This window comes from Carcharhinus amblyrhynchos, chromosome 7 (genome assembly GCF_965287045.1).
Source record: "Carcharhinus amblyrhynchos chromosome 7, sCarAmb.v2.hapA, whole genome shotgun sequence".
NCBI lineage: Eukaryota > Metazoa > Chordata > Chondrichthyes > Carcharhiniformes > Carcharhinidae > Carcharhinus > Carcharhinus amblyrhynchos.
In genome coordinates, this window is record NC_137330.1 from 110,780 (window position 1) to 138,623 (window position 27,844).

The following is a 27,844-nucleotide window of genomic DNA, read 5'->3' on the forward strand; positions in this document are numbered from 1 at the left end:
GTCCTGGAGGCTACAGTTGAGGAAGAATCAACTGGAGATAGCCAAAGGGAACAGGTCTCTGGAGGTGAGCCTGCTATGAAGGCTCAGGTGGGTAGGGGAAGTAAAAGATTGGGCCTGGTGATTGGGGACTCCATAGTTAGGGGGGCAGATAGGACAGTCAACAGCAATGAACGGGACTCAGGGCTGGTGTGTTGCCTCCCAGGGGCTGGGGTCCAGGATGTCTCAGAACGGGTGTTCAAGACTCTTAAGGGAGAGGGGAGTCAGCCCCAAGTCATAGTTCATGTGGGGACACATGACATAGGTAGGTTAAGGGAAGGGGATATTAAACAGAAATTTATGGAGTTGGGGTGGAAACTTAGGGCCAAATCAAACAGAGTGGTTATCACGGGACTCTTGCCTGTGCCACAGGATAGTTTAGAGAAGAACAGAGAGAGGGAATGTTTGAACTCGTGGCTGAGGGGATGGTGCAGGAGGGAGGGGTTCAGGTTCTTGAACAATTGGGGCTCATTCGGGGGAAGGTGGGACCTCTACAAGAGTGATGGTCTACACCTGAATCAGAGGGGAACCAATATCTTGGGGGGAAAATTTGCAAAGGCTATGCAGGGGGGTTTAAACTGATTCGGGGGGGGGGGGGGGGGGGGTGGGATCCTGAGTCGCAGGGATGAGATTAAGGAGGTCATAGCTGAGGACTGTAAAGCACAGCATCGTGGGGGTGGAGTAGAGCCTGGTTTGAAATGCATATACTTTAATGCGAGGAGTATTCGCAATAAGGCGGATGAACTTGCAGCGTGGATCAGTACCTGGAACTTTGATGTTGTGGCCATTTCAGAGACATGGATAGAGCAGGGACAGGAATGGTTGTTGCAGGTCCCGGGGTTCAAATGCTTCAGTCGGAATAGAGAAGGAGGTAGAAGGGGGGGAGGGGTGGCATTATTAATCAAAGACTGTATCACAGTGACAGAAAAGAAGTTTGATGAGGACTTGTCTGTTGAGGTAGTATGGGCTGAGATTAGAAATAGGAGAGGAGAGGTCACCCTGTTGGGAGTCTTTTATAGACCTCCTAAAAGTTCTAGAGAGGTAGAGGAAAGGATTGCAGAGACGATCCTGGACAGGAGTGAAAGTAATAGGGTAATTGTTATGGGGGACTTTAACTTTACTAATATTGATTGGAATAGCTATAGCTCTAGCTCGTTAGAGGGGTCAGTTTTTACACTAAGTGTGCAGGAAGGTTTTTTGACTCAGTATGTAGATAGGCCAACTAGAGGTGAGGCTATATTGGATTTGGTGCTGGGAAATGAGCCAGACCAGGTGCTAGACTTGGAAGTTGGTGAGCATTTTGGTGATAGTGACCACAATTCGGTTACGTTCACCTTAGTGATGGAAAGGGATAGGCATGAATCTAGGGGCAGTAGTTATAGCTGGGGGAAGGGTAATTATGAGGCTATTAGGAGAGAATTAGGGAGCATAGGTTGGACTAGGAAACTACAGGGGCTGGAAACATCCGAAATGTGGAGTTTATTCAAGGAACAGCTATTGCAAGTCCTTGATAAGTATGTCCCTGTCAGGCAAGGAGGAAATGGTCGAGTAAGGGAACCGTGGTGCACTGAAAAAGTTCATTCGCTGGTTAAAAGGAAAAAGGAGGCTTATGTCAGGATGAGGCTTGAAAGCTCAGGTAGTGCACTGGAAAGCTATAGATTAGCCAGGAGGGAGCTTAAGAGTGAGTTAAGAAGAGCTAAAAGAGGACACGAGAAGACTTTGGCTGATAGGATTAAGGAGAATCCTAAAGCTTTCTTTAGATATGTTAAGAATAGAAGATTGGTTAGGGCAAGATTAAGGCCAGTTAGAGACAGCAGTGGGAAGTTATGTGTGGAGCCGGAAGAGATTGGAGAGGCACTGAACAAATATTTCTCTTCGGTACTCACGCAGGGAGACATAAAAGTAGTTGTGGAGAACACTGGGTTACAGGGTTGTAAACTGGACAGTATTGCAGTAGATAAGGAGGATGTGCTAGATATTCTTGAGGGTTTGAAAATAGATAAGTCCCCTGGGCCAGACAGGATTCACCCTAGGATTCTCTGGGAGGCAAGAGAGGCGATTGCAGAGCCTCTGGCTCTGATCTTCAGGTCGTCGTTGGTCACAGGTATAGTGCCAGAAGACTGGAGGATAGCGAATGTTGTCCCATTGTTTAAGAAGGGGAATAGAGACTTTCCCGGGAATTATAAACCGGTGAGTCTTACTTCTGTTGTGGGCAAAGTATTAGAAAAAATTATTAGGGATAGGATTTATAGTTATTTAGAGAGTAATGAATTGATTGGAGATAGTCAGCATGGTTTTGTGAAGGGTAGGTCATTGAGTTTTTTGAGAAAGTGACCAAAGAGGTGGATGGGGGTAAGGCAGTTGACGTGGTATATATGGACTTTAGTAAGGCGTTTGATAAGGTTCCCCATGGAAGGCTTCTGCAGAAAATGCAGATGTATGGGATTGAGGGTGATTTAGTTAATTGGCTCAGGAATTGGCTAGCTGATAGAAGACAGAGGGTGGTGGTTGATGGAAAGTATTCGTCATGGAGTTCGGTTACAAGTGGTGTGCCTCAGGGATCTGTTTTGGGGCCACTGCTGTTTGTAATTTTTATAAATGATCTGGATGAGGGTATAGAAGGATGGATTAGTAAATTTGCTGATGACACCAAAGTCGGAGGAGTGGTAGAAAGTGAAGAGGGGTGTCATAGTTTACAGAGAGACTTGGACAAGTTGCAAAGCTGGGCCGAGAGGTGGCAAATGGAGTTTAATGCGGAAAAGTGTGAGGTAATTCACTTTGGCAGGAATAACAAATGTGTAGAGTATAGGGCTAACGGTAGGACTCTGAATAGTGTTGACGAACAGAGGGATCTAAGTGTATATGTGCATAGATCCCTGAAAGTTGGAAATCAAGTCGATAAGGTTGTTAGGAAGGCATACGGTGTCTTGGCATTTATTGGTAGGGGGATTGAATTTCGGAGCCGCAACGTCATGTTGCAACTGTACAAAACTCTGGTGCGGTCGCACTTGGAGTATTGTGTACAGTTCTGGTCCCCACATTATAAGAAAGATGTGGAGGCTTTGGAGAAGGTGCAGAGGAGGTTTACCAGGATGTTGCCTGGTATGAAGGGAAGGTCCTATGAGGAGAGGCTGAGAGATTTGAGGTTGTTTTCGTTAGAAAGAAGGCGGCTAAGAGGAGACCTTATTGAAATGTACAAGATGATTAGAGGTTTAGATAGGGTGGACAGCGATAGCCTTTTTCCTCGGATGGAGAAAGCTAGCACGAGGGGACATAGCTTTAAATTAAGGGGTGGTAGTTATAAGACGGATGTCAGAGGTAGGTTCTTTACCCAGAGGGTGGTAAGAGTGTGGAATACCCTGCCTGCTGCAGTTGTAGATGCGCCAAGTTTGGGGGTGTTTAAGAGATCCGTGGATAGGTTTATGGATGGAAAGGGAATGGTTTAGGTTAGAGGGTCATTGCTTTTTTCTTAATTGGTCGGCGCAACATCGAGGGCCGAAGGGCCTGTTCTGCGCTGTAACGTTCTATGTTCTACAGTCCTAGAGTGACCAGCCCTTTCTCGTTTCTAAGTTCTATCCATACGGCCTCATTTGATGAGTCCCCAAGAATATCGCCCTGATGACTGTTGTTATGCCCTCCCTTATCAAAATGGCAACTCCTCCCTCGCTTACCTGCACCTTTGTCACGTCTGGAGCAGCTGGATCCTGGAACATTGAGCTGCCAGTCCTGCCATTCTCTCTGCTTTGTTTCTGTTATGGCAATAATATCACAGTTCCCAGAGCCAATCCATGCTCTGAACTCGTCACCTTACCTGTTAAGCCTCATGCATTAAAATAAGTAGCTTAAACGAGAAGTCTTTCTTCACTCTTTACCATGCCTCGGCTACTCGACTTGTTCTCGTTAGCTACTATATTTTCCCAACTTCTTGTTGGCCATTCTCTTGCTGAGAGTCCCATCCCCCTGCCAAACTAGTTTAAACCCTCCCGTGTAACACCAGCAAATCTCTCTGCGAGGATATCAGACCCCCTCCAGTTCAAGTGCAAACTGTCCCTCTTGCATTGGTCACCTCTATCTCAGGAGAGAGCCCAGTGATTGAAGAACCTAAATTCCTGCCCCTGCACCACTCAAGCATTCATTTGGCCTGTCTTTCTATTTCTTTCCTCACTGGTATGGGGCACTGGGAATAATCCAGAGATCATTACTCTTGCATCTTGCCAATCAGGTAAAGGCCCATTTGCTCTCTGCTTCGAGAGACAGCTGATCTTCTATCCAGACTAAACATAAGAAATAGGAGCAGGAGGAGGCCATCTAGCCCCTCGAGCCTGCCCTGCCATTCTATAAGATCATGGCTGATCTGATAGTGGATCAATTCCACTTACCTATCTACTCCCCATAACCCTTAATTCCCTTATTGGTCAGAAATCTATCTACCTGTGACTTAAACATATTCCACGAGGTAGCCTCCACTGCTTCAATGGGCAGAGAATTCCAAAGATTCACTACCCTCTGACAGAAGTTCCTCCTCAACTCTGTTCTAAACAACCCCCCCTTATTTTGAGGCTGTGTCCTCTAGTTCTTGTTTCCTTTCTAAGTGGAAATAATCTTTCTGCCTCTAGCCTGTCTAACCCCTTCATTATCTTATATGTCTCTATAAAATCTCCCCTCAGCCTTCTAAACTCCAACGAGTACAGGCCCAATCTACTCAGTTTCTTCTCATAAGCTAACCTCCTCATAGAACACTATAGCACAAACAGACCCTTCGGCCCACAAGTTGCGCCAATCACATCTATACCTACCAAGCCATAGAACTATCTGTAACTCCCAATCCCATTAGATCCCATATACTCATCCAGAAGTCTTTTAAAAGACCCCAGCGAGTTCGCCTCCACCACCACCGACGGAGCCACTCACTACCACCCTCTGAGTGAAAAACTTACCCCTAACATCTCCTCTGTACTTGCTTCCCAGCACCTTAAACCTGTGCCCTCTCGTAGCGACCATTTCAGCCCTGGGAAATAGCCTCCGAGAATCCACCCTATCTATTCCTCTCAACATTTCATAAATCTCTATCAGGTCGCCTCTCAACCTTCGTCTCTCCAGAGAGGAGACCTAGCTCCCTTAACCTAAGGCATGCCTCCCAATCCAGACAACATCCTTGTAAATCTCATCTCTGGTATCAACCTGGTGAACTTTCTCTGCACTCCCTCCAAGGCCAATATATCCTTTTGCAGATAAGAGGACCAAAATTGCACACAGTACTCTAGTTGCAGCCTCACCAGTACCTTGTACAGTTGCAGCAAGACCTCCCTGCTTTTATATTCTATCCCCCTCGCTATAAAGGCCAACATTCCATTCGCCTTCTTGATCACCTGCTGCACCTGCAGACTGGGTTTTTGCGACTCATGCACAAGGACCCCCAGGTCCCTCTGCACCGTAGCATGTTGTAATTTTTCACCATTTAAGTAATAGTCCATTTTACTATTATTCCTTCCAAAGTGGATAACCTCACACTTGCCAACGTTATACTCCATCCGCCAGGTCCTCGCCCACTCACTCAGCCTATCCAAATTTCTCTGCAGACTTTCTGCGTCCTCCAGGCAATTTGCTTTCCCACTCATCCTCATGTCATCAGCAAACTTTGTTACCCTACACTCAGTCCCCTCCTCCAGGTTGTCTATGTATATGGTAAACAGTTGAGGCCCCAGCACCGATCCCTGCGGCACGCCACTAGTCACCAACTGCCAACCAGAAAAGCACCCACTGATTCCAACTCTCTGCTTCCTATTAGACAACCAATCCTCAATCCACGCTAACAGCTTACCCCCAACTCCGTGTACCTTAATCTTCTGCAGCAACCTTTTGTGAGGCACCTTAACGAACGCCTTCTGAAAATCTAAAAACACCACATCCACCTGTTCCCTTCTGTCTACCACACCAGTCACATCTTCATAAAAATGTCACCCTTTTACAGCAGTGCTTTATTTTCCACATTAACCTTGGATGTCTGTCGCATCTTATTAAATGCTTTCTTCCCCTTTATCCACAGCATGTTATCCAATCAAAGAGCCAATAAATTACTTTAAGTTTAAGTTTTATTAGTGTCACAAATAGGCTTACATTAACACTGCAATGAAGTTACTGTGAAAATCCCCTAGTCGCCACCTTCTGGCTCTTTTTGGGTACACTGAGGGAGAATTTAACACGGCCAATCCACCCAACCCATTTTTGGATTGTGGGAGGAAACCCACGCAGACACAGGGAGAATGTGCAGCCTCCACACATACAGTGACCCAAGCCAGGAATCGAACCCGGATCCCTGGCACTGTGAGGCAGCAGTGCTAACCACTGTGCCACCCAATTCCCCTTTCACAAAACCATGTTGACTCTTCCCAATTAAAATCACACAGTATAGGAGAGGCCCTTTGGCCCATCAAGTCTGCAATGATATGTAAGAACACCTGACCTCCAACCTAATCCCATTTACCAGCACTTGGCCCATAGCCCTGAATGTTATGATGTGCCAAGTGCTCATTCAAGTACTTTTTAAAGGATGTGAGGTAACCCGCCTCCACCATTCTCTCAGGCAGCGCATTCCAGACCCGCACCACCCTCTGGGTAAAAAAGCTTTTCCTCAAATCCCCCCAAACCTTCTGCCCCTCACCTTGAACCTATGTCCCCTTGTAGCTGAACCTTCAATTACAGTAAATGGCAGTGCTAAGTGCCTGGAATGTGCTGCTAGAGGAGATGACAGAAGCAGATATAATAGCAATGTTTAACAGGCTGCTTGACAGTTACATGAATAGATAGGGAATTGAGGGAGATGGACTGCATTGAAGCAAAAGGTCTTTCATTTAGAAAGGCGTCAAATGTCAGTTGGTGGGCCAAAGGGTCTGTTCCTGTTCTGTACTGTTCTTTGTTCTAAAGGAATCAGTTGCTCCTTATCCACTCCTGTCCATACCCCTCATAATCTTACACACCTGGATCAGGTCACCTCTCAGTCTTCTCTGCTCCAACAAAAACAATCCAAGTCCACGCAACCTCTCTTTGTAACTTAAATGTTCCATCCCAGGCAGCATCCTGGTGAATCTCCTCCACACCCGCTCCGGTACAATCACATCCTTCCTAGAATTCCTAGACCAGATTACCTTGAGTCTTTGTAAGTGCCCAGTTATAACTTCATAAATGATCGATTCTAATACCTTCCATGCGACAAATGTCAAGCTAACTGGCCTCTAGTCTCCTGTTTCTCTCCTCCCTCACTTCTTGAACAGGAGAGTTATATTTGCTACATTCTTGTCTAATGGAACCCTTCCAGAATACTTTCAGTTTTGAAAAATCAACACCAATGCATCTACTACCTCATTAAGATCTCTTTTAAAACCCTAGGATGGAGTCCATAGGATCTGGAGACTTGCTAGCTGGCAGGTCCATCAGTTTGTTCAGTACTGCTTACCAACTGATTATAATTCAACCCAAGTCCCCCCTTTCACCTTTTTATTTACAGCTTTTACTGGAATGTTTTTGAATCTTCTATATAGAAGTTTACAGCATCAAAAGAGACCCTTCTTCCTTAAGACCAGGGCCTCAATATCCTGAGTCATCCAAGGTTCCCTAATTCTACCGGCCTGGCCATTTACTCTAAGAAGAATGTGCTTATCCTGAACACTGATTAATACACTTTTGAAAGCCTCCCACTTACCAGCCATCCCTTTGCCTGACAACAGACTCCCCTAATCAACTTCTGAAAGTTCCTGCCTGATACCATCAAAAGTGACCTTATCCCAATTTAGAATTTTAACTTTTGGGCCAGACCTATCATTCTCCACAGCTATCTTAAAACTAATGGAATTATGGTCACTGGTCCCAAAGTGAACCCTCACTAACACTTCTGTCACCTGCCCTTCCTTATTTCCCAAGAGGAGGTCAAGTTTTGCCCCCTCTCTAGTCGGGCCATTCACATACTGAATGAGAAATTCCTCCTGAATACACTCAACAAATTTCTCTCCATCCAACCCTCTAATACTATGGCTGTCCCAGTCAACGTTGGGAAAATTAAAATCCCCTATTACTACCCTAGTTTTCTTGGAGCTATCTGTAATCTCCTTACATATTTGCTCCTCAATTTCCTGCTATTTGGGGGCCTATAGTACAATCATATCAAAGTGATTCCCCCCTCCTTATTTCTCAGTTCTATGCATATAGACTCTGTGGGCTAACCCTTGAATATATCCCCTCTCAGTACAGCCGTGATGCTTTCCTAAATTAAAAGTGCAACTCCCCCTCCTCTCTTACCTCTTGTTCTATCTTTCCGATAGCATCTGTACCCTGGAACATTGAGCTGCCCGTCCTGTTCCTCCCTTAGACATGTTTCAGTAATTGCTATAATATCCCAGTCCCACGTACCCATCAATGCCCTGAGTTCATCTGCCTTGCCCATCAGGCCTCTCGCATTGAAATAAAGCCAGATAAATCTGGGCTTCCCTTGCTCTCTGTCCTGCTTCTATCTGATCTGTTTGGTACTAGGATTACTGACACTATTAAACATGTTCTCTTTAACTTCCATGCTGTCCTCAAACTTCTGTCTCTATGGTGCTTTGGGTCCCAATTCTCCACCTGCCATCCCCCACCAACTCCAAGCTAGTTTAAACCCTCCTGAGTGGCTCTAGCAAATCTCTCTGCCGGGATGTTAGTGCCCCTCCGGTTCAGATGTAACCCATCCCTCTTGAACAGGTCACCCTTGCCCCAGAAGAGATCCCAATGATCCAAAAATCTAAATCCCTGCATCAGCTCTCAAGCCACATATTCATCAGCCTAACTGTCCTATTCCTATTCTCACTAGCACGAGGCACCGGCAGTAGTCCAGAAATTACTACCTTCGACGTCCTGCACTTTAGCCCTCTGCCTAATTTTCTACGTTCACAGTTCAGGACCTCATCCTTTATCCTACCTATGTCGTTGGTACCAATATGTACAATGTCCTCTGGCTGCTCACCCTCCTTCTTAAGAATATCCTGTAATCACTCAGAGACATCTTTGACCCTGATTACAGTTATAGTTCTTTGCTATTTGAAATCCCCTCTGAGCTTTTGATATCTAGCCTGGCTCTCAATTGTATTTTTTACCTGACATCTTTCAACTTGCTCAGCACTGAGACACAATTCAGACAGTTTCCGCCCACACTCCAAAGATATGCGGATTAGGGGGATTAGTGGGGTAAAAAAATGGAGTATAACAGTAGAGAAGTGTTGGAATTGTTTAGGATGTTGGTGAGACAACATCTGGAATATTGTGTCCAGTTGTGGTCTCCTTATTTGAGGAAGGACATGGTGGCATTGGAGGCAGTTCAGAGGAGGTTCACCAGATTGATTTTGGGGCTGAAAAGGTTGATGTACGAGGAGAGATTAAACAGTCTGGGCTTGTACTTGCTGGAGATTAGGAGAGAGGGGATTTGATCGAGATATATAAAATTTTAAAAAGGATTGATAGAATAAATAGAGTGAATGTTTTCTGTTATGGGGCAATCTAGAATGAGGTCACAGGTATAGGTTGAAAAGCAGTAGATTTAAAACCAAGATGAGGAGAAACTATGAACTTGTGGAACTCGCTGCCTCATAGCACAATGGAGTCTAAATCAATGAATGGTTTCAAGAGAGAGGTAGATATATTTCTAATAAAGAAATGGGGAAGGGGGATATGGGGAACAGGTGGTGAGGTGAATATAAAAGTAGGGAGGTCTTGCTGCAGCTGTATAGGGCATTGGTGAGGCCGCAGCTGGAGTACTGTGTGCAGTTTTGATCGCCGCACTTACGCAAGGATATTTTGGCCTTGGAGGGAGTGCAGAGGAGGTTTGCTGGGCTGATTCCGGAGTTGAGGGGGTTGAACTATGAGGAGAGGCTGAATAAACTAGGCTTGTACTCGTTAGAGTTTAGAAGAATGAGGAGAGATCCCATTGAGACATATAAGATGTTGAATGGGATGGATAGGATAGAGGTGGAGAGGCTCTTCCCACTCAGAAAGGGCAGTAGGACTAGAGGGCACAGCCTCAAGATAAAGGGGGGGCGGTTTAGAATGGAGTTGAGGAGGAACTTCTTCACTCAAAGGGTGGTGAATCTCTGGAATTCTCTGCCCGTTGAAGTGGTGGAGGCTGCCTCGCTAAATATTTTTAAGACGCGGGTTGATAGGTTTTTGATAGGAAAGGGGATTAAGGGTTATGGGGAGAGGGCGGGAAAGTGGAACTGAGCCACGACAGATCAGCCATGATCTTATTGAATGGCGGGGCAGGCTCGAGGGGCTAGATGGCCTACTCCTGCTCCTATTTCTTGTGTTCTTATGAGGTGGATTTGAGAAGGGAGAAATCAGCCATGAGGTGATTGAGCGGCGGAGCAGGCTGGAGGGCTGAATTTGCCTAGTTCTGCTACTAATTCCGATGTAAATATGTGGGGTTATGGGGTAGGAATCGGTAAATGTCAGTGCAGACTCAATGAGCCTAATGGCCTCCCCTGCACTGTCACTGTGTCACTGTCACAAACCCTGGAGGAGACCCCTGCCTCAAACGACCCCAGCATCTTCCCCCGCTCTGCCTCTCACCTGAAAGGCCGCTCCCCGGTGTGTGCGCGCTGGTGGTCCGATAGCTTGGAGGATTGCGCAAAGCCCTTGCCACAGACATCACACTTGAAAGGTTTCTGGAGGGGACGGGAGCACTGGTGGACCAAGAAGGAGGAGAGGCGTTGGAAGGTTTTGTGGCAGACACTGCACTGGCAGGGCTTGTCCTGGCCAACCAGGCACTGGTGGCTGAAGAAGTCATCCGACTGGCCAAAGGCCTCCTTACAGACAGAGCACTGGAAGAGTCGGTCCTTGGTGTGTGAGCGGCGGTGAGCTCGCAGTTCGGTGGCAGTCAGGAATGCCCGCTGACACAGTGGACACTGGAAGGAGTGGGCAGGGCCCTCAGGACCATGGCCTTCTCGCATGTGACCCTCCAGCTCCTGGGCACTGCCAAAGACCTGGTGACACAAGGTACACACCAGGGGCTTCACCTCGGAAGCCGTGCTGCCCTGTTGCCCCACGTCCACGGGCAATGTCGGCCCCTCCTCCCTAGGGACTGGTGGGAGCAGAACACCAGGGCTAGGGTCCTCCTTTTCGACCACTGGGGGGAAAACGGCAGCCTCTTGTGGTTCACCTGTTGGTGCTTCGTCCTCCTCTTCTTTACTGCAAATTCAAATAGGAAATAGGTGAAGAGACCATTGCTTCGGGTACAAGAAATAACATTCAGTATCGCCCCTCTGAACTGCTTCAATTATATCTACACTCTAATGAGGAGACCCAAACTGTACACAGTACTCCCAATGTGGCAGAGCTGCTGTCCAGCCTGTCTACTAGTGGAGGAACTCCCCACTCCCCTGATGAAGGAACAGCGTTCCGAAAGCTAGTGCAGTTTATTATCAAATAAACCTGTTGGACTTTAATCTGGCGTTGTGAGACTTCTTACTAGTGGGGGACACAGTGATGGAGCAATAACATCACTGTTCTAGTCAGCAAGTGGCCAAGACTAATGGTCTCGAGGGATGGACAGATTCAAACCCCATTAGAGTAGCTGATGGAATTTAAATTCATTAAATAAAATCTCAAATCTTGAATAAATGTGTTACATTTGTTACAGTCAGTGCCTCAGCACCCTTCCAGAATCTAAGTAATTTTGGAACACTATGACCAATGAAGTGACACAGCAGTTCATACAGTAGCCTCACAGCTCCAGGGCACAGATTCAGTGCCAGCCTTGGGTAACTGTGTGCAGTTTGCACAATTTCTCACATCTGTGTGGGTTTCCTCCAGGTGCTCCAGTTTTCCTCCCACAGTCCAAAGATATACGGCTTAGGTGGATGGGCCATGTTAAATTCACCCCCAGTGTCTCAAGATGTGGAGGTTAAGGGGATTAGTGGAGTAAATACATGGGGTTATGAGAATAGAGTCTGGGTGTGATGGTCTGTCAGAGTCAGTGCAAACATGAAGGGTGAATGGCCTCCAAGTGCTCTGCAGGAATTCTATGATTCAATGCAGCAAATATCTCTGCAGAAACTCTGCAGGCTCGAGGAGGCCGACACACCACCACTACCAGCCTGTTACACAGGAACAGGGGGAGGCCATTCAGCCCCTCGAGCCTGTTACACAGGAACAGGAGGAGGCCATTCAGCCCCTCAAGCCTGTTACACAGGAACAGGAGGAGGCCATTCAGCCCCTCGAGCCTGTTACACAAGAACAGGAGGAGGCCATTCAGCCCCTCGAGCCTGTTACACAGGAACAGGAGGAGGCCATTCAGCCCCTTGAGCCTGTTACACAGGAACAGGAGGAGGCCATTCAGCCCCTTGAGCCTGTTACACAGGAACAGGAGGAGGCCATTCAGCCCCTCGAGCCTGTTACACAGGAACAGAAGGAGGCCATTCAGCCCCTCGAACCTGTTATACAGGAACAGGAGGAGGCCATTCAGCCCCTCGAGCCTGTTACACAGGAACAGGAGGAGGCCATTCAGCCCCTCGAGCCTGTTACACAGGAACAGGAGGAGGCCCTGTTAGAGGACTTCAAATACTCTGGGATTGAAAACACTAATAAAGACAATTAGAACAGAGTGGATTAGCTTAGGATAAGATTCACAGACTGCTTTATATATATTTCACAAAGGTACTGTCTGCATAGAAACACATATGACCACAGTTGGAGGATTAAAACATGTATTTCTGGAAGTGTATTATTGAACAGGCATACATCTTGGCTAATGGCACAGGATTCTAAGGCATCATGGGAAATAGGCCAGTAAAGTGAACATATTCCTTACAATAATAAATCCAAAGGAACATAACTCTTACCAGCATGGGTATCAGACAGCTCAGTAAAGTAGAATTCATTGAGCAAGGACAAGCTCGTGGTTCCAGACAGCTTAATGAACAAAGAGTATCAAACTAGATAAGAGTTCACAACAGGTGGCCGTGGGAAAGTCAGGCAGAAACTGCTAGAACTTATTATTCCCATGCCATCAGAGAATATCTGCAATTGGCCAAGACATAATAAATACATGAACAGGCAGGGAATAGAGGGATATGGACAGTTATTCTAGATATGACAAGGTGATTGTCATATCATGACATAGGATGGAGGAAGTAGATGTTCTGAGGGAAGATGAGGGTGGATAAGTCCCCTGGGCCAGGTGGGATACATCCTAGGATACTTTGGGAGATAAGGGATGAGATTGCGGAGCCTTTACCTTTGATCTTTGGGTCCTCACTGTCCATGGGGATTGTGCCAGAGGACTGGAGAGTGGCAAATGTTGTTCCTCTCTTCAAGAAAGGAAATAGGAATGACCCTGGTAATTAAAGGCCAGTTAGTCTTACTTTGGTGGTTGGTAAGTTAACAGAAAGGGTCCTGAGAGATAGGATTTATGACCATTTGGAAAGATGCAGTTTAATCCGGGATAGTCAGCATGGTTTCGTGAGGGGTAAACCCTGCCTCACAAATTTGACTGAATTCTTTGAGGAGGTAACTAACTTTGTGGACGAAGGTAGAGCAGTTGATGTTGTATACATGGATTTTAGTAAGGCATTTGATAAGGGTCCCCACAGTAGGCTCATGAAGAAGATAAGGATGTGTGGGATGGAAATTTGGCCAACTGGATAAATAACTGGCTGTCTCAAAGTACAATAAGTCTGACAACACCAGGTTTAAGTCCAACTGGTTTATTTGATAGTAATAAATCGGTTGGACTTAAACCTGGTGTTGTCAGACTTCTTACAGTGTTCACCCCAGTCCAACACCAGCAACTCCACATCATGTCTCACAGAAGACAGGGGGTGGTGGTGGTGGAAGGAAAATTTTCAGACTGGAGACCAGTCACCAGCGGTGTACCACAGGGATCAGTGCTGGGTTTCTGCTATTTGCGATTTTTATCAATGACTTGGAAGAAGGGGCTGAAGGGTGGGTCAGTAAATTTGCTGACGACACCAAGATTGGTGGAGTAGTGAACGAGGTGGAGGGCTCTTGTAGGCTGCAAAGAGACATTGATAGGATGCAGAGCTGGGCCATAAAGTGGCAGATAGAGTTTAACCCTGATTGAATGCAGATTACAGGGTCAGCGGAGGATTCTTAGGAATGTGGAGGAACAGAGAGGTTTTGGGGTTCATATCCACAGATCTCTGAAAGTTGCTACTCAATGGATAGAGCAGTGAAGAAGGCTTATAGTGTGTTAGCGTTTATTAACAGGGGGTTTGAGTTTAAGAACCGTGGGGTTATGCTGCAACTATACCGGATGTTGGTGAGACCACATTTGGAACATTGTGTTCAGTTCTGGTCACCTCACTATAAGAAGGATGTGGAAACATCGGAGAGAGTGCAGAGGAGATTTACCAGGATGCTGCCTGGTTTGGAGGGTAGGTCTTATGAGGAAAGGTTGAGGGAGCTGGGGCTTTTCTCTTTAGAGTGGAGGAGGATGAGATGCGACTTAAGAGGTTTATAAGATGATGAGGGGGATAGATAGAGTGGACATGCAGAGACTATTTCCTCGGGTGGATGTAGCTGTTACTAGGGGGCATAACTGTAAGGTTCATGGTGGGAGACATAGGAGGGATGTCCGAGGTAGATTCTTTACTCAGGGTGTGGTTGGGGTATGGAATAGACTGCCGGCTGTGATAGTGGAGTTGACACAGTAAAAAGTCTGACAACATCAGATTTAAGTCCAACCGATTTATTTGATAGTACACTTACCAGCTTTCGGGGTTAGTCCCTTCGTCAGGTGACCTGATGAAGGGACTAACCCGAAAGCTAGTGAGTGTATTATCAAATAAATCGGTTGGACTTAAATCTGATGTTGTCAGACTTTTTACTGTGTTCACCCCAGTCCAACGCCGGCACATCCACATCATGACTAGTGGAGTCAGACACTTTAGGAACTTTCAAACGGTTATTGGATAGGCACATGGAGCACACCAGCATTATAGGGACTGGGATAGCTTGATTTTAGGATTGGATGTAGCTCGGCACAACATTGAGGGCCAAAGGGCCTGTACTGTGCTGTAATGTTCTGTGTGATTGATGCAGGCTTAGAGTGCCCAAGGGCCTGTTCCTGTGCTGTTCTCTGTTCTTTGTATATGACATTTACTAATGATGATTGGCTCACAATGAGCCAGAAAGTGGGGTAAAATGTCTTTTGGAAGTTATATAATTGTATTACCACTGTGTTGTAACTTCAGAGAATGATTGCATCACTTAACCTTTTTCTCCCAGCGTACACTGGTCAATAAGGAAACAGCTTGCACGAGGCTGCTTTGTCATGAGTCTTTGTATTAGCTGAAGTTCAGCTCAATATCTGGCTTCTGAAAAATCCCCATTGGTCCATTCAGAATTATGGTTAGGGTACCCAGGATTCAAAATCTTTTGACGACCTGGTAAAGATGGCTTCAACCCATTCCACCCTTAACCGTCATTTATATTGCAATGCAAGAGGTTTAACACAGGGGGTACCAGTCACTGAGTTCTTGACAAGACTGTGGAAATTGGTGGAACACTGCAAGTAAGGGTCAGCAGTTCCAGAAATGTTAAGGGATCATTCAGAATGTAGAATTAATAATATAACAATCCAAAGGAAGTTACTAACTGAATCAACTCTGGACTTCATGAAAGCCAAAGAACTTGCCCTTTCCCACAAAAATGCAAGAAAGGGGACCCAGGAGCTCCAAGAGTCTATCGGTGGTAATATCGTCAGCCTGCAGAACTAGGGTCTCAGCAGATAATTACTCCCATTTACTGCCAAGAAAGGGCAACTGGAGTTGGGGCTGGAAGGTACCTGAACTAGACGGGAAGTCTCTCCACAATATAGTGAGGACTGAGCACATTCATGCTGCACTTGTAGTCCTAGAGTCCATCCAGACATAGAAACTAGTAGCAGGAGGAGGCCATTCAGCCCTTCGAGCCGACTCCACCATTCATCTTGATCATGGCTGCTTATCAAATCCAATAGCCTGATTCCCTCCCTTCCTCCCATATCCCTTGGTCCCTTTAGCCCAAGAGCAAAATCTAATTTCTTCTTGAAATCTCACAACATTTTGGCCTCAACTACTTTCTGTGGGAGTGAATTCCACACATTCTCCACCCTCTGGGTGAAGAAATTTCTCCTCACCTCAGTTATAAGGTTTACCCCTTATCCTCAAACTATGACCCCTAGTTCTGGACTCCCCTGCCATTGGAAACATTCTTTCTGAATCTATCCTGTCTAACCCTCCTATCCCTATACTCAAATCCTCTCGTTATGAAGGCTAACATACCATTTCCCTTCTTTACTGCCTGCTGTACCTGCGCACTTGTGATGTTTCTAGATTTTCAAAAGGCATTTGATAAGGTGCCGCACAAAAGGTTGCTTCAGAAGGTTAGGGTGCACGCAGTTGGGGGTAAGGTGTTAGCGTGGATAGAGGACTGGTTGTCTAATAGGAAGCAGAGAGTTGGTATCAATGGGTGCTATTCTGGTTGGCAGTTGGTAACTAGTGGAGTGCCGCAGGGATCGGTGCTGGGGCCTCAGCTATTTACCATTTATATAGGACGGGGCTGAGTGTAGGGTGACGAAATTTGCTGATGACACGAAGATGAGTGGAAAAGCAAATTGCGCGGAGGGTGTGGAAAGTCTGCAGAGGGATCTGGATAGGCTGAGCGAGTGGGCAAGGACCTGGCAGATGGAGTACAATGTTAGCAAGTGTAAGGTTATCCACTTTGGCAGGAATAATAGTAGGAGGGATTACTATTTAAAGGGTGAAAAGCTGCAGCATGCAACGGTGCAGAGGGACCTGGGGGTCCCTGTGCATGAGTCGCAAAAACCCAGTCTACAGGTGCAGCAAGTGATCAAGAAGGCGAACGGAGTGCTGGCCTTTATAGCGAGGGGGATAGAATATAAAAGCAGGGAGGTCTTGCTGCAACTGTACAGGGCACTGGTGAGGCCGCAGCTGGAGTACTGTGTGCAGTTTTGGTCGCCGCACTTGCGCAAGGATATTTTGGCCTTGGAGGGAGTGCAGAGGAGGTTCACTAGGCTGATACCGGAGATGAGGGGGTTGGACTATGAAGAGAGACTAAATAGACTGGGTCTGTACTCGTTGGAGTTTAGAAGGATGAGAGGGAATCTTATAGAGACATATAAGATAATGAAAGGGATGGATAGGGTAGAGGTAGAGAGATTCTTCCTGCTTAGAAAGGATAGCAGGACTAGAGGGCACAGCCTCAAGATTGGGGGGGGCGGGGCAGTTTAGATCAGAGTTGAGGACGAACTTCTTCACTCAAAGGGTGGTGAATCTCTGGAATTCTCTTGCCCGTTGAAGTGGTGGACGCTACCTCGCTAAATATATTTAAGTCACGGGTAGATAGATTTGTGACAGACAAGGGAATTAAGGGTTATGGGGAGAAAGCGGGAAAGTGGAACTGATCCACTTCAGATCAGCCATGATCTTACTGAATGGCGGGGCAGGCTCGGAGGGCTAGATGGCCTACTCCTGCTCCTGTTTCTTATGTTCTTACTTTGTGACTGATGCACAAGGATTCCAAGGTCTTGCTGAGTACCCACCTTTCTCAATTTACACCCATTCAAATAATAATGTCTTCCTTTTATTGGTACCAGTGGATAACCTCATATTTATCCACATTATACTGCATCTGCCATGCAGATACCCACACACTCAGCCTGTCCAAATCACACTGACCATCTCTGCATCCTCCTCACAGCTCACCCTCTCACCCAACTTTTGTATCATCTCCAAATTTGGAGATAACACATTCAGTTTCCTCTTCCAAATCATTAATATATAATGTAAACAGTTGGGGTCCGAGCACAACCCCAAGGTGATTCCTCTCATCACATCAGTCAGGGTCCAATTCTGGACACTGCTATTAGGTGCCTCCGAATAGATCTTACAACATTGTCAGGAAGGCAAATAGCCAAAATGGATGCCTTGAGCCACCTGCTGCTACCCACCAGCTTATCTTCTCCTCTGAAGACGAGTAAAGTTGTAATGATTCTGAACTGTACACTGCCAGTATCCACCAAACAGATCTGAACAAGAACTCAAAAGGACCCCACGTTGGCGAAACTACATTACATCATCCTAAGCGGTGGATCACAAAGACATTCTCCGGAGGCCCTGAAACCTTTTCTCTCCAAACATCAGGTATTGAGTACAGAGGATGGCAATCATCTTGTAGGGAGCCCAGGTAATTATCCCACCTGAGACCAGCAACTAATCCTTCAAGAATGGCACAATGGCCACCCAGGAATTTCTGAGATGGAAATACTCGTGATGAGCCGGGTCTCGTGGCCTAGCACAGACAGTGATATCGGAAAGCTTCTCAAGCCATGCAAAACAAAGAACAGGAACAGGCCCTTCTGACCTCCAAACATGCACCATGCTGCCCATCTGAACCCTGTATCCCTCTGGGGATCATACGCTTCTAAACAAATAGATGAATAGACGAGTCAAGAAGCCCCTTAAAAGTCACTATCAGATCCATTTCCACTACCTCCCCTGGCAGCGGGTTTCAGGCACCCACCACCATCTGTGTAAAAAGTCTGCCCGTACATCTCCTTTAAACCTTGCCCCTCGCACCTTAAACCTGTGCCCCCTGGTAACTGAATCTTCCACCCTGGGAAAAAGCTTCTGACTATCCAGTCTGTCCATGACATTCATAATCTTGTAGACTTCTATCAGGACTCCCCTCAACCTCCGTCATTCCAGCGAGAACAAACCCAGTTTCTCCAACCTCTCCTCATAGGTAATGCCCTCCGTACCAGGCAACATCCTGGTAAATCTTTTCTGTACCCTCTCCAAAGCTTCCACAAAACCTGCCAGAAAAACCAGAAGGCCCCAACAGCAGCCTGATTGCACCCTTGGGAATGGTGAGAGTGACGAGTGTGAGTACATGCTGACTGCCCAGGGGCATTGATGACTCCATATTTTTAATCTTCATCAACGTCCATTCAAAATGGATTGGCATACTCTCACAATGCCATCGAGAAACTCTGTCAAACTTTTCACACAGATGGTCTGCCTGAGGTTCTTGTGACAGATGACGGACCACATTTACCAATTGGAAGTTTCAGACTTTCACACAGGTCTGAAGCACTTCCACACAGCATCTTTCTACCCATTCTCAATCGGCCTGGTCGAGTGGGTGGTCCAAACATTCAAAAGTGGCATGAAGAAACAAACTGCACGCATGGCTTGAGAAGCTTTTCGATGTCACTGTCTGTGCTAGGCCACAAGACCTGGCTCATCACGAGCATTTCCATCTCAGAAATTCCTGGGTGGCCACTGTGCCATTCTTGAAGGATTAGTTGCTGGTCTCAGGCGAGATAATTACCTGGGCTCCCTACAAGAAGATTGCCATCCTCTGTACTCATTTCCTGATATTTGGAGAGATGGGGGCGAGGCGATTCACCTATTGCGACTTGCAACTTTTCTGCTGGGCTGTGCTGGGAGATAAGAACATAAGAAATAGGAGGAGTAGGCCATCTAGCCCTTCGAGCCTGCCCCGCCATTCAATAAGATCATGGCCGATCTGTCGTGTCTCAGTTCCACATTCCCGCCCTCTCCCCATAACCCTTAATCCCCTCGCCTATCAAAAACCTATCAATCCGCATCTTAAAAATATTTAGCAAGGCAGCCTCCACCACTTCAACGGGCAGAGAATTCCAGAGATTCACCACCCTTTGAGTGAAGAAGTTCCTCCTCGACTCCGTTCTAAACCGCACCCCCCTTTATCTTGAGGCTGTGCCCTCTAGTCCTACTATCCTTTCTGAGCGGCAAGAGCCTCTCCACCTCTATCCTATCCATCCCATTCATCATCTTATATGTCTCAATGAGATCTCCCCTCATTCTTCTAAACTCTAACAAGTACAAGCCTAGTTTATTCAGCCTCTCCTCATAGCTCAACCCCCTCAACTCTGGTATCAGGCTAGTAAACCTCCTCTGCACTCCCTCCAAGGCCAAAATATCCTTGCGTGAAGATGCGTGCTGGTGGCCTCTTTCTGGGATTTGTACATACGTTAGGAATGCATGAGCATTTCCTATAGCTGAAGAACAATCAGAGTCCAGATTGCACTGGAAACCGGAGAAGAACCGGTAGGTGACTGGAATCTTTTTTCAATGTACTTTGCATTTCATTATCGGGAACTTATTGGTCCCGATAAAATCTCCCACTTCGCCGGGAGTACTTCATCACAGCGGGGTACAGACTAGCTCCCCACGTTCAGGGAACTAGCGGGAGACCCCGCCAGACTGAAGGGGGAGGCAATCGAGGCCTTCGGGGGTTGGCCAGCAGGAGGGTGGCGCTCCCTGGGCATGGACACCCTGGCACTGCTTAAGAGGCAAAGTGCCCATGCCCAGCAGGCATCAGGCAGTGCCAAGAGGCCATGGCTTTCTGTGGGCAGGGCCTAGGGATGATCGGTGGGTGTGGGAGGGGTCCCACTGCCACTCTGCATTGGGATCGGTCTGAGATGGAGGGAAGGCAGCAATTGAGGCAGACAAGGGGAGGCTACCGGGGTGAGGGGCGTATCACCACTGCTGGCGAGGGTGGTGTGAACATCAGGGCGATCCAGGGCAGGAGTGGGTGGTCAGGGCTGGCCCAGGAATACTGTGCGAGCTGCGATCAGGCCTTTGGAGGTGGGGGGAGGGTGTGTGTGTGTGTGTGTGTGTCCGTGTCTGGAAGGGCAACACTGCAGGGGTCCTGGGCTGGCCAGCGACTGAGCTGGCAACAAGTGGGGAGTATGACAGATTGGGTCCATTGCGCATGCACCCCAACCACTGTTTTTAATGAGATTCAGGTCTGAAGTTGAACTGAGAAAACAGTTGTGATCTCCAACAGTTTTCCCACTAATTCAGCACTTTTGGGTTTTGAAACCCTTGCAAGGTTTCAAAGCTTGCATGTTTTCTCTTCAACTGTAGGTCTGCGCCACATACATCTACAGGAATAGCTAATAGGTCGAAGCTTTTAGCCTGCATTCCAAAATTTGGCCAGCAACGTTGAGTTAAAACGAGAAGCCCAGAGAAGGGATCACAATGGTCAGAGACCAGATAGAGCTTTCAAACTGGGAGATATGGCCCATGTGAAGAACTTTGGCAATGACTCTTTGGGAGTTACCCTAAAAAACTGGACCAGTGTCATCGTTGGTGCAAACCAGGGAGAAAACCTGCAAAAAAAACACTTCAATCACCTTCACCACAGGGCACCATCCCTGGAGGCAGTGGGTTCTACAGATGCTCCACCATCACTATCCTTTGCACCAGATTGTGGACAGGACAGTCCATCCACCAAAACCACAAGAGCCAGACTTTGGGACATTGACAATCCCAGCTCAGATATGGAGACTGAGGCGCCAGACACTCAGTCAGAAGTTGCCACCAAGGGCAACACCCTGCAGTGGCTCCTGGCACTCTGCATGAAATAGGCGTTCAGTGACCCTGACAAGACCATACCAATATTTAGAAATGAGGCTGGGGGCAGGGGGTAGTCTGAGTGATAATTACAATACTTCACGTGGGAGTTAAGAGCCGTTCTTTTCCAGTCCAATTTCCTGTATTATTGCACACAGGAACAGGAGGAGGCCATTCAGTCCCTCAAGCCTGTTACACAGCAACAGGAGGCAGCCCCAACCAGCCCCTTGAGCCTGCTACACAGGAACAGGAGGAGGCCATTCAGCCCCTCGAGCCTGTTACACAGAGACAGGAAACACTGAAACATAGAAGATAGAAGCTACAGTAAGACATTATACTACATCTACAATCATGGAATCAAAGAACCCTACAGTGCAGAAAGAGGCCCTTCAGCCCATTGAGTCTGCACCGAACACAATCCCACCCAGGCTCTACCCCCATATCCCTACATATTTTACCCACTAATCCTTCTAACCTACGCATCTCAGGACACTAAGGGACAATTTTATGACATGGCTAATCAACCTAACCCACACATCTTTGGACTGTGGGAGGAAACCGAAGCACCCGGATGGTTCCCTGTGGTGAAGGTGATTGAAGTGTTTTTTTGTGCAGACATGAGGAGAATATGCAAACTCCACACAGTGACCCAAGCCGGGAATCGAACCCAGGTCCCTAGAACTGTGAAGCAGCAGTGCTAATCACTGTGCTACACTAAACCTACTTTCCAGCATTTGACCAGAGGCTTGAATGTTATGCCAGTTCAAGTGCCTATCATAGAAACACAAACTAGAAGCAGGAGGCGGCCATTTGGCCCTTCAAGCCTACCCCACCATTCATTTTGATCATGGCTGATCATCAAATTCAATATCCTGATCCCCCTTCCCCCCCAATATTCCTCAATCCCTTTAGCCCAAGAGCGAAATCTAATTTCTTCTTGAAATCTCACAACGTTTTGGCCTCAACTACTTTCTGTGGTCATGAATTCCACACATTCACCACCCTCTGGGTGAAGAAATTTCTCTTCATCTCAGTTCTAAAAGGTTTACCCCTTATCCTCAAACTATGAGCCCTAGTTCTGGATTCCTCCACCATCGGGAACATTCTGAATCTACCCAGCATAACTCTGTTAGAATTTCATACGTTTCTATGTGATCCACTCACTCTTCTAAACTCCAATGAATATAATTCTATAATCCTCAGGGCACCAAAACTGCACACAGTACTCCAGGTGTGGCCTCACCAACACCTCTATAAATTGCAGCAAAATATCCCTATCCCTATATTCAAATCCCCTCGCTATGAAGGCCAACATATGATTTGCCTTCTTTACCACCTGCTGTTCCCTCTTCCAAATCATAAATATACAATGTGAACAGTTGGGGTTCTAGAGCAGATCCCTGCGGGACCCCACTAAGTCACTGAGGAAAAGGACCTATTTATGATAACTCTTTGCTTCCTATCTGCTAACCAGCTTTCTATCTATCTCAAGACATCTCCTGCAATCCCATGTGCTTTAACTTTACATGGTAGTCTGTGTGTGAAATCTTGCCGAAAGCCTTCTGAAAGTCTAAATAAACCATATCCACTGGTTCTCCTCGGTCAACTCTAGTAGTTACAGTCTCAAAGAATTCCAATACATTTGTCAAGCATGATTTCCCTTGTATAAATCCATGCTGACTTTGTCTGATTATCCCACTGCCTTCCAAATGCTGAGTTGTGAAATCCTTGATAATGGATTCTTGCAACTTTCCCAGTACTGACATTAGGCTCACTGGTCTGTAGTTCCCTGTTTTCTCTCTACCTCCCTTTTTGAATAGCAGACTTACATTAGCCACTCTCCAATCTGGAGGAACCAGTCCAGAGTGCAAAGAATTTTGGAAGAAGCCCATTCAGCCCCTCGAGCCTGTTACACAGGAACAGGAGGAAGCCCATTCAGCTCCTTGGGCCTGTTACACAGGAACGACAGGTGGCGAGAAAAAAGAGTTTCACAAAGGGTTTATCAGGACCACCTTCATTTCAGGCATTCTTCCTCCATTAATAAAACCAAAACATCCAATCAATTTCCAGCATCTCTAATGATTTGTGTGCATAAACTGGAATCCACTGCTCAACCACCGCTTTGAAATTACACCATTTCATTCATTTCTGTTCCTAGATATCATTTCTGTACTTTGAATTTCCCGTGTTGCCAATGCCCCTCACTGTTCAAAATGGGTTTGGGGTACAGTATCTGTTTGATGATGGTACAGCAATGGGAGGAACCATTCAGCACATCGTGCCTCTGCTAGCAATTGTGGCAAGTGACCCAATCAATCACACTACTTTCCCAATAAGTCTTGAAAGTGTCACCATGTCAGAAGAAATGAATATTACCTTATCCCCTAACCACCCACAAACACCCCACCAGTCCTTTCCCTAACGGCCTTGAAACTGTGCCCCCGGTCCCCGCAATCCAATCATTGGGCCACAGTTTCTCCTTATTCACTCCCATTGCAAACAACTTCCCCAGTTTTGAATGCCTCAATTCAATCTCTCCCTGAACCAACTCTGTTCGAAAGACAGCCCATCCCAAACACTCCCAGTCTCTCTCTGCATGAACTAAATCCCACCCCCAGTGAGGGGGCAGCCCAATAAATACTAACCCCGGGCAGGGAGCAGTCTAATAAATACTAACCCCGGGCAGGGAGCAGTCTAATAAATACTAACCCCGGGCAGGGAGCAGTCTAATAAATACTAACCCCGGGCAGGGAGCAGTCTAATAAATACTAACCCCGGGCAGGGAGCAGTCTAATAAATACTAACCCCGGGCAGGGAGCAGTCTAATAAATACTAACCCCGGGCAGGGAGCAGTCTAATAAATACTAACCCCGGGCAGGGAGCAGTCTAATAAATACTAACCCCGGGCAGGGAGCAGTCTAATAAATACTAACCCCGGGCAGGGAGCAGTCTAATAAATACTAACCCCGGGCAGGGAGCAGTCTAATAAATACTAACCCCGGGCAGGGAGCAGTCTAATAAATACTAACCCCGGGCAGGGAGCAGTCTAATAAATACTAACCCCGGGCAGGGAGCAGTCTAATAAATACTAACCCCGGGCAGGGAGCAGTCTAATAAATACTAACCCCGGGCAGGGAGCAGTCTAATAAATACTAACCCCGGGCAGGGAGCAGTCTAATAAATACTAACCCCGGGCAGGGGGCAGTCTAATAAATACTAACCCCGGGCAGGGGGCAGTCTAATAAATACTAACCCCGGGCAGGGGGCAGTCTAATAAATACTAACCCCGGGCAGGGGGCAGTCTAATAAATACTAACCCCGGGCAGGGGGCAGTCTAATAAATACTAACCCCGGGCAGGGGGCAGTCTAATAAATACTAACCCCGGGCAGGGGGCAGTCTAATAAATACTAACCTCGGGCAGGGAGCAGTCTAATAAATACTAACCCCGGGCAGGGGGCAGTCTAATAAATACTAACCCCGGGGAGGGGGCAGTCTAATAAATACTAACCCCGGGCAGGGGACAGTCTAATAAATACTAACCCCGGGGAGGGAGCAGTCTAATAAATACTAACCCCGGGGAGGGAGCAGTCTAATAAATACTAACCCCGGGGAGGGAGCAGTCTAATAAATACTAACCCCGGGGAGGGAGCAGTCTAATAAATACTAACCCCGGGGAGGGAGCAGTCTAATAAATACTAACCCCGGGGAGGGAGCAGTCTACTAAATACTAACCCCGGGGAGGGAGCAGTCTAATAAATACTAACCCCGGGGAGGGAGCAGTCTAATAAATACTAACCCCGGGGAGGGAGCAGTCTAATAAATACTAACCCCGGGGAGGGAGCAGTCTAATAAATACTAACCCCGGGGAGGGAGCAGTCTAATAAATACTAACCCCGGGGAGGGAGCAGTCTAATAAATACTAACCCCGGGGAGGGAGCAGTCTAATAAATACTAACCCCGGGGAGGGAGCAGTCTAATAAATACTAACCCCGGGCAGGGAGCAGTCTAGTAAATACTAACCCCGGGGAGGGAGCAGTCTAATAAATACTAACCCCGGGCAGGGAGCAGTCTAATAAATACTAACCCCGGGCAGGGAGCAGTCTAATAAATACTAACCCCGGGGAGGGAGCAGTCTAATAAATACTAACCCCGGGGAGGAAGCAGTCTAATAAATACTAACCCCGGGGAGGGAGCAGTCTAATAAATACTAACCCCGGGGAGGAAGCAGTCTAATAAATACTAACCCCGGGCAGGGAGCAGTCTAATAAATACTAACCCCGGGCAGGGAGCAGTCTAATAAATACTAACCCCGGGGAGGGAGCAGTCTAATAAATACTAACCCCGGGGAGGGAGCAGTCTAATAAATACTAACCCCGGGCAGGGAGCAGTCTAATAAATACTAACCCCGGGGAGGGAGCAGTCTAATAAATACTAACCCCGGGGAGGGAGCAGTCTAATAAATACTAACCCCGGGGAGGGAGCAGTCTAATAAATACTAACCCCGGGGAGGGAGCATTCTAATAAATACTAACCCCGGGGAGGGAGCAATCTCACAAATACTAACCCCGGGGAGGGAGCAATCTCACAAAGGTTATCCTAAGGAGTTGTGGGGAGTGTATGTGTAATAAAGAGTGTTGCAATTACAAGAACGCGGTGAGGGGGGCGGGGGAAGGTGGGGGTAAAGGAGCCTGGGCCGCCCTCCCCTCCCCTCTCCTCCCCTCCCCTCTGAGGAATGACCCTCCCCTTTTTTACAGATTACTCACACTCTCGGAGGGGCCTCCCAGGCCCAGCCCTGCACCTCCAGCCGATGCATCGGCGACCTTTGGCTGCAATCTGCGGGGTGCACGCTGCTGCTTTTTGCATGGGGGTGTGTAAGGGGGTGAAAGTGCTGGTTTTGGGGCGGGGGGGAGGTGAGCACTGAGGTACTGCAGGCGGCGCACAGCTCCTACACTCGGGACATTTTCCCTCTGCTGCTCCCGGGGAGCCTGGCGCAACTCCTTCCCGGCATGCAGCGCGACCCGAGGCAGGAGGCGGGGCCTCCGCCATCCCCGAGCCACGCATGCGCCGCACCCGCCGGCCCGCTGCCGCTCCCGGGCCGTTTTCCCGGCCGCGGGGGTAACTGGGTAGCGATGGCTGCCATTCATCCGCCGCCCAGCAAAGTAGGAGGAGGAGGAGGTTGGTCATCCAAACAATACTAATCCTGGGGAGGGGCTAATACATAGAAACATACATACAAACTAGAAGCAATAGGAGGCCATTCGGCCCTTCCAGCCTGCTCTCCCATTCATTTTGATCATAGATGCTCATCGAATTCAATATCCTGATTCTCCTCCTCCCCCCATACCCTCGGTCTCTTTAGCCCCAAGAGCAATATCTAATTTCTTCTTGAAATCTCTTAATGTTTTGGCCTCAACTACATTCTGCAGAAGTGAATTCCACACATTCACCACCTGCTGGGTGAAGAAATTTCTCCTCACCTCAGTTCTAAAAGGTTTACCCCTTATCCTCAGACTATGAGCCCTAGTTCTAGACTCCCCCCACCATCAGGAACATTCTTTCTGAATCTACCCTGTCTAACCCTGTTAGAATTTTATAAGTTTCTATCAGATCCCCTCTCACTCTTCTAAACTCCAGTGAATATAATCCTAACCGACTCAGTCTCTCCTCATATGACAGACCGCCCATCCCAGGAATCAGCCTGGTAAACCTTCGCTGTACTCCCTCTATAGCAAAAACATCCTTCCTCAGATAACGACATTAAAACTGAACACACTACTCCAGGTGTAGCTTCACCAATGCCTCTACAATGCAGCAAAACATCTCTATCCCTATACTCAGATCCTCTTGCAATGAAGGTCAACATACCATTTGCCTTCTTTACTGCCTGCTGTACCTGTGCACTTACTTTCAGTGATTGATACATGAAGACTCAAAGTCCTTGCTGAGTATCCACCTCTCTCAATTTACACCAATTCAAGGAATAATCTGTGAAGTAATCATCTACCAAACTGGATAACTCACATTTATCCATATTATGCTGCATCTGCCATGTCCAAATCACACTGAAGCATCTCCGCATCCTCCTCACAGCTCACCCTCCCACCCAACTTTGTATCATCTGTAAACTTGGAGATAATACATTCATTTCCTGCTTCCAAATCATTAATATCTAATGTGAACAATTGGGATCCTGGCACAGTTTCCTGAGGAACTCCACTAGTTACTGATTGCCAGTCCCAAAAAAACCCATTTATGCCACATCTTTCCTTCCTATCTGCTAACCAGTATTCTGTTCATGGCAAAACGAATCCAATAACTACAAACCATAGGGAGGCAGAAATCGAATAACTACTAACCCAGAGGA

At 47.2% G+C, this 27,844-nt stretch overlaps 1 protein-coding gene across 1 annotated transcript in view; it reads right to left on the reverse strand.

Annotated features, from left to right (window-relative positions):
• Positions 1-26,478, reverse strand: part of LOC145344691 (uncharacterized) — a 55,741-nt gene extending 29,263 nt beyond the window's left edge. The window contains exons 1-2 of the mRNA XM_080191797.1: positions 26,244-26,478; positions 10,624-11,241 (exon numbers count right to left, since the gene is read on the reverse strand). Coding sequence (XP_080047923.1) covers positions 10,624-11,241; positions 26,244-26,293 — 668 coding nt within the window. The 5' untranslated portion in view covers positions 26,294-26,478. The remainder of the gene's footprint in view (positions 1-10,623; positions 11,242-26,243) is intronic.
• Between the last annotated feature and the right edge of the window lie 1,366 nt (positions 26,479-27,844).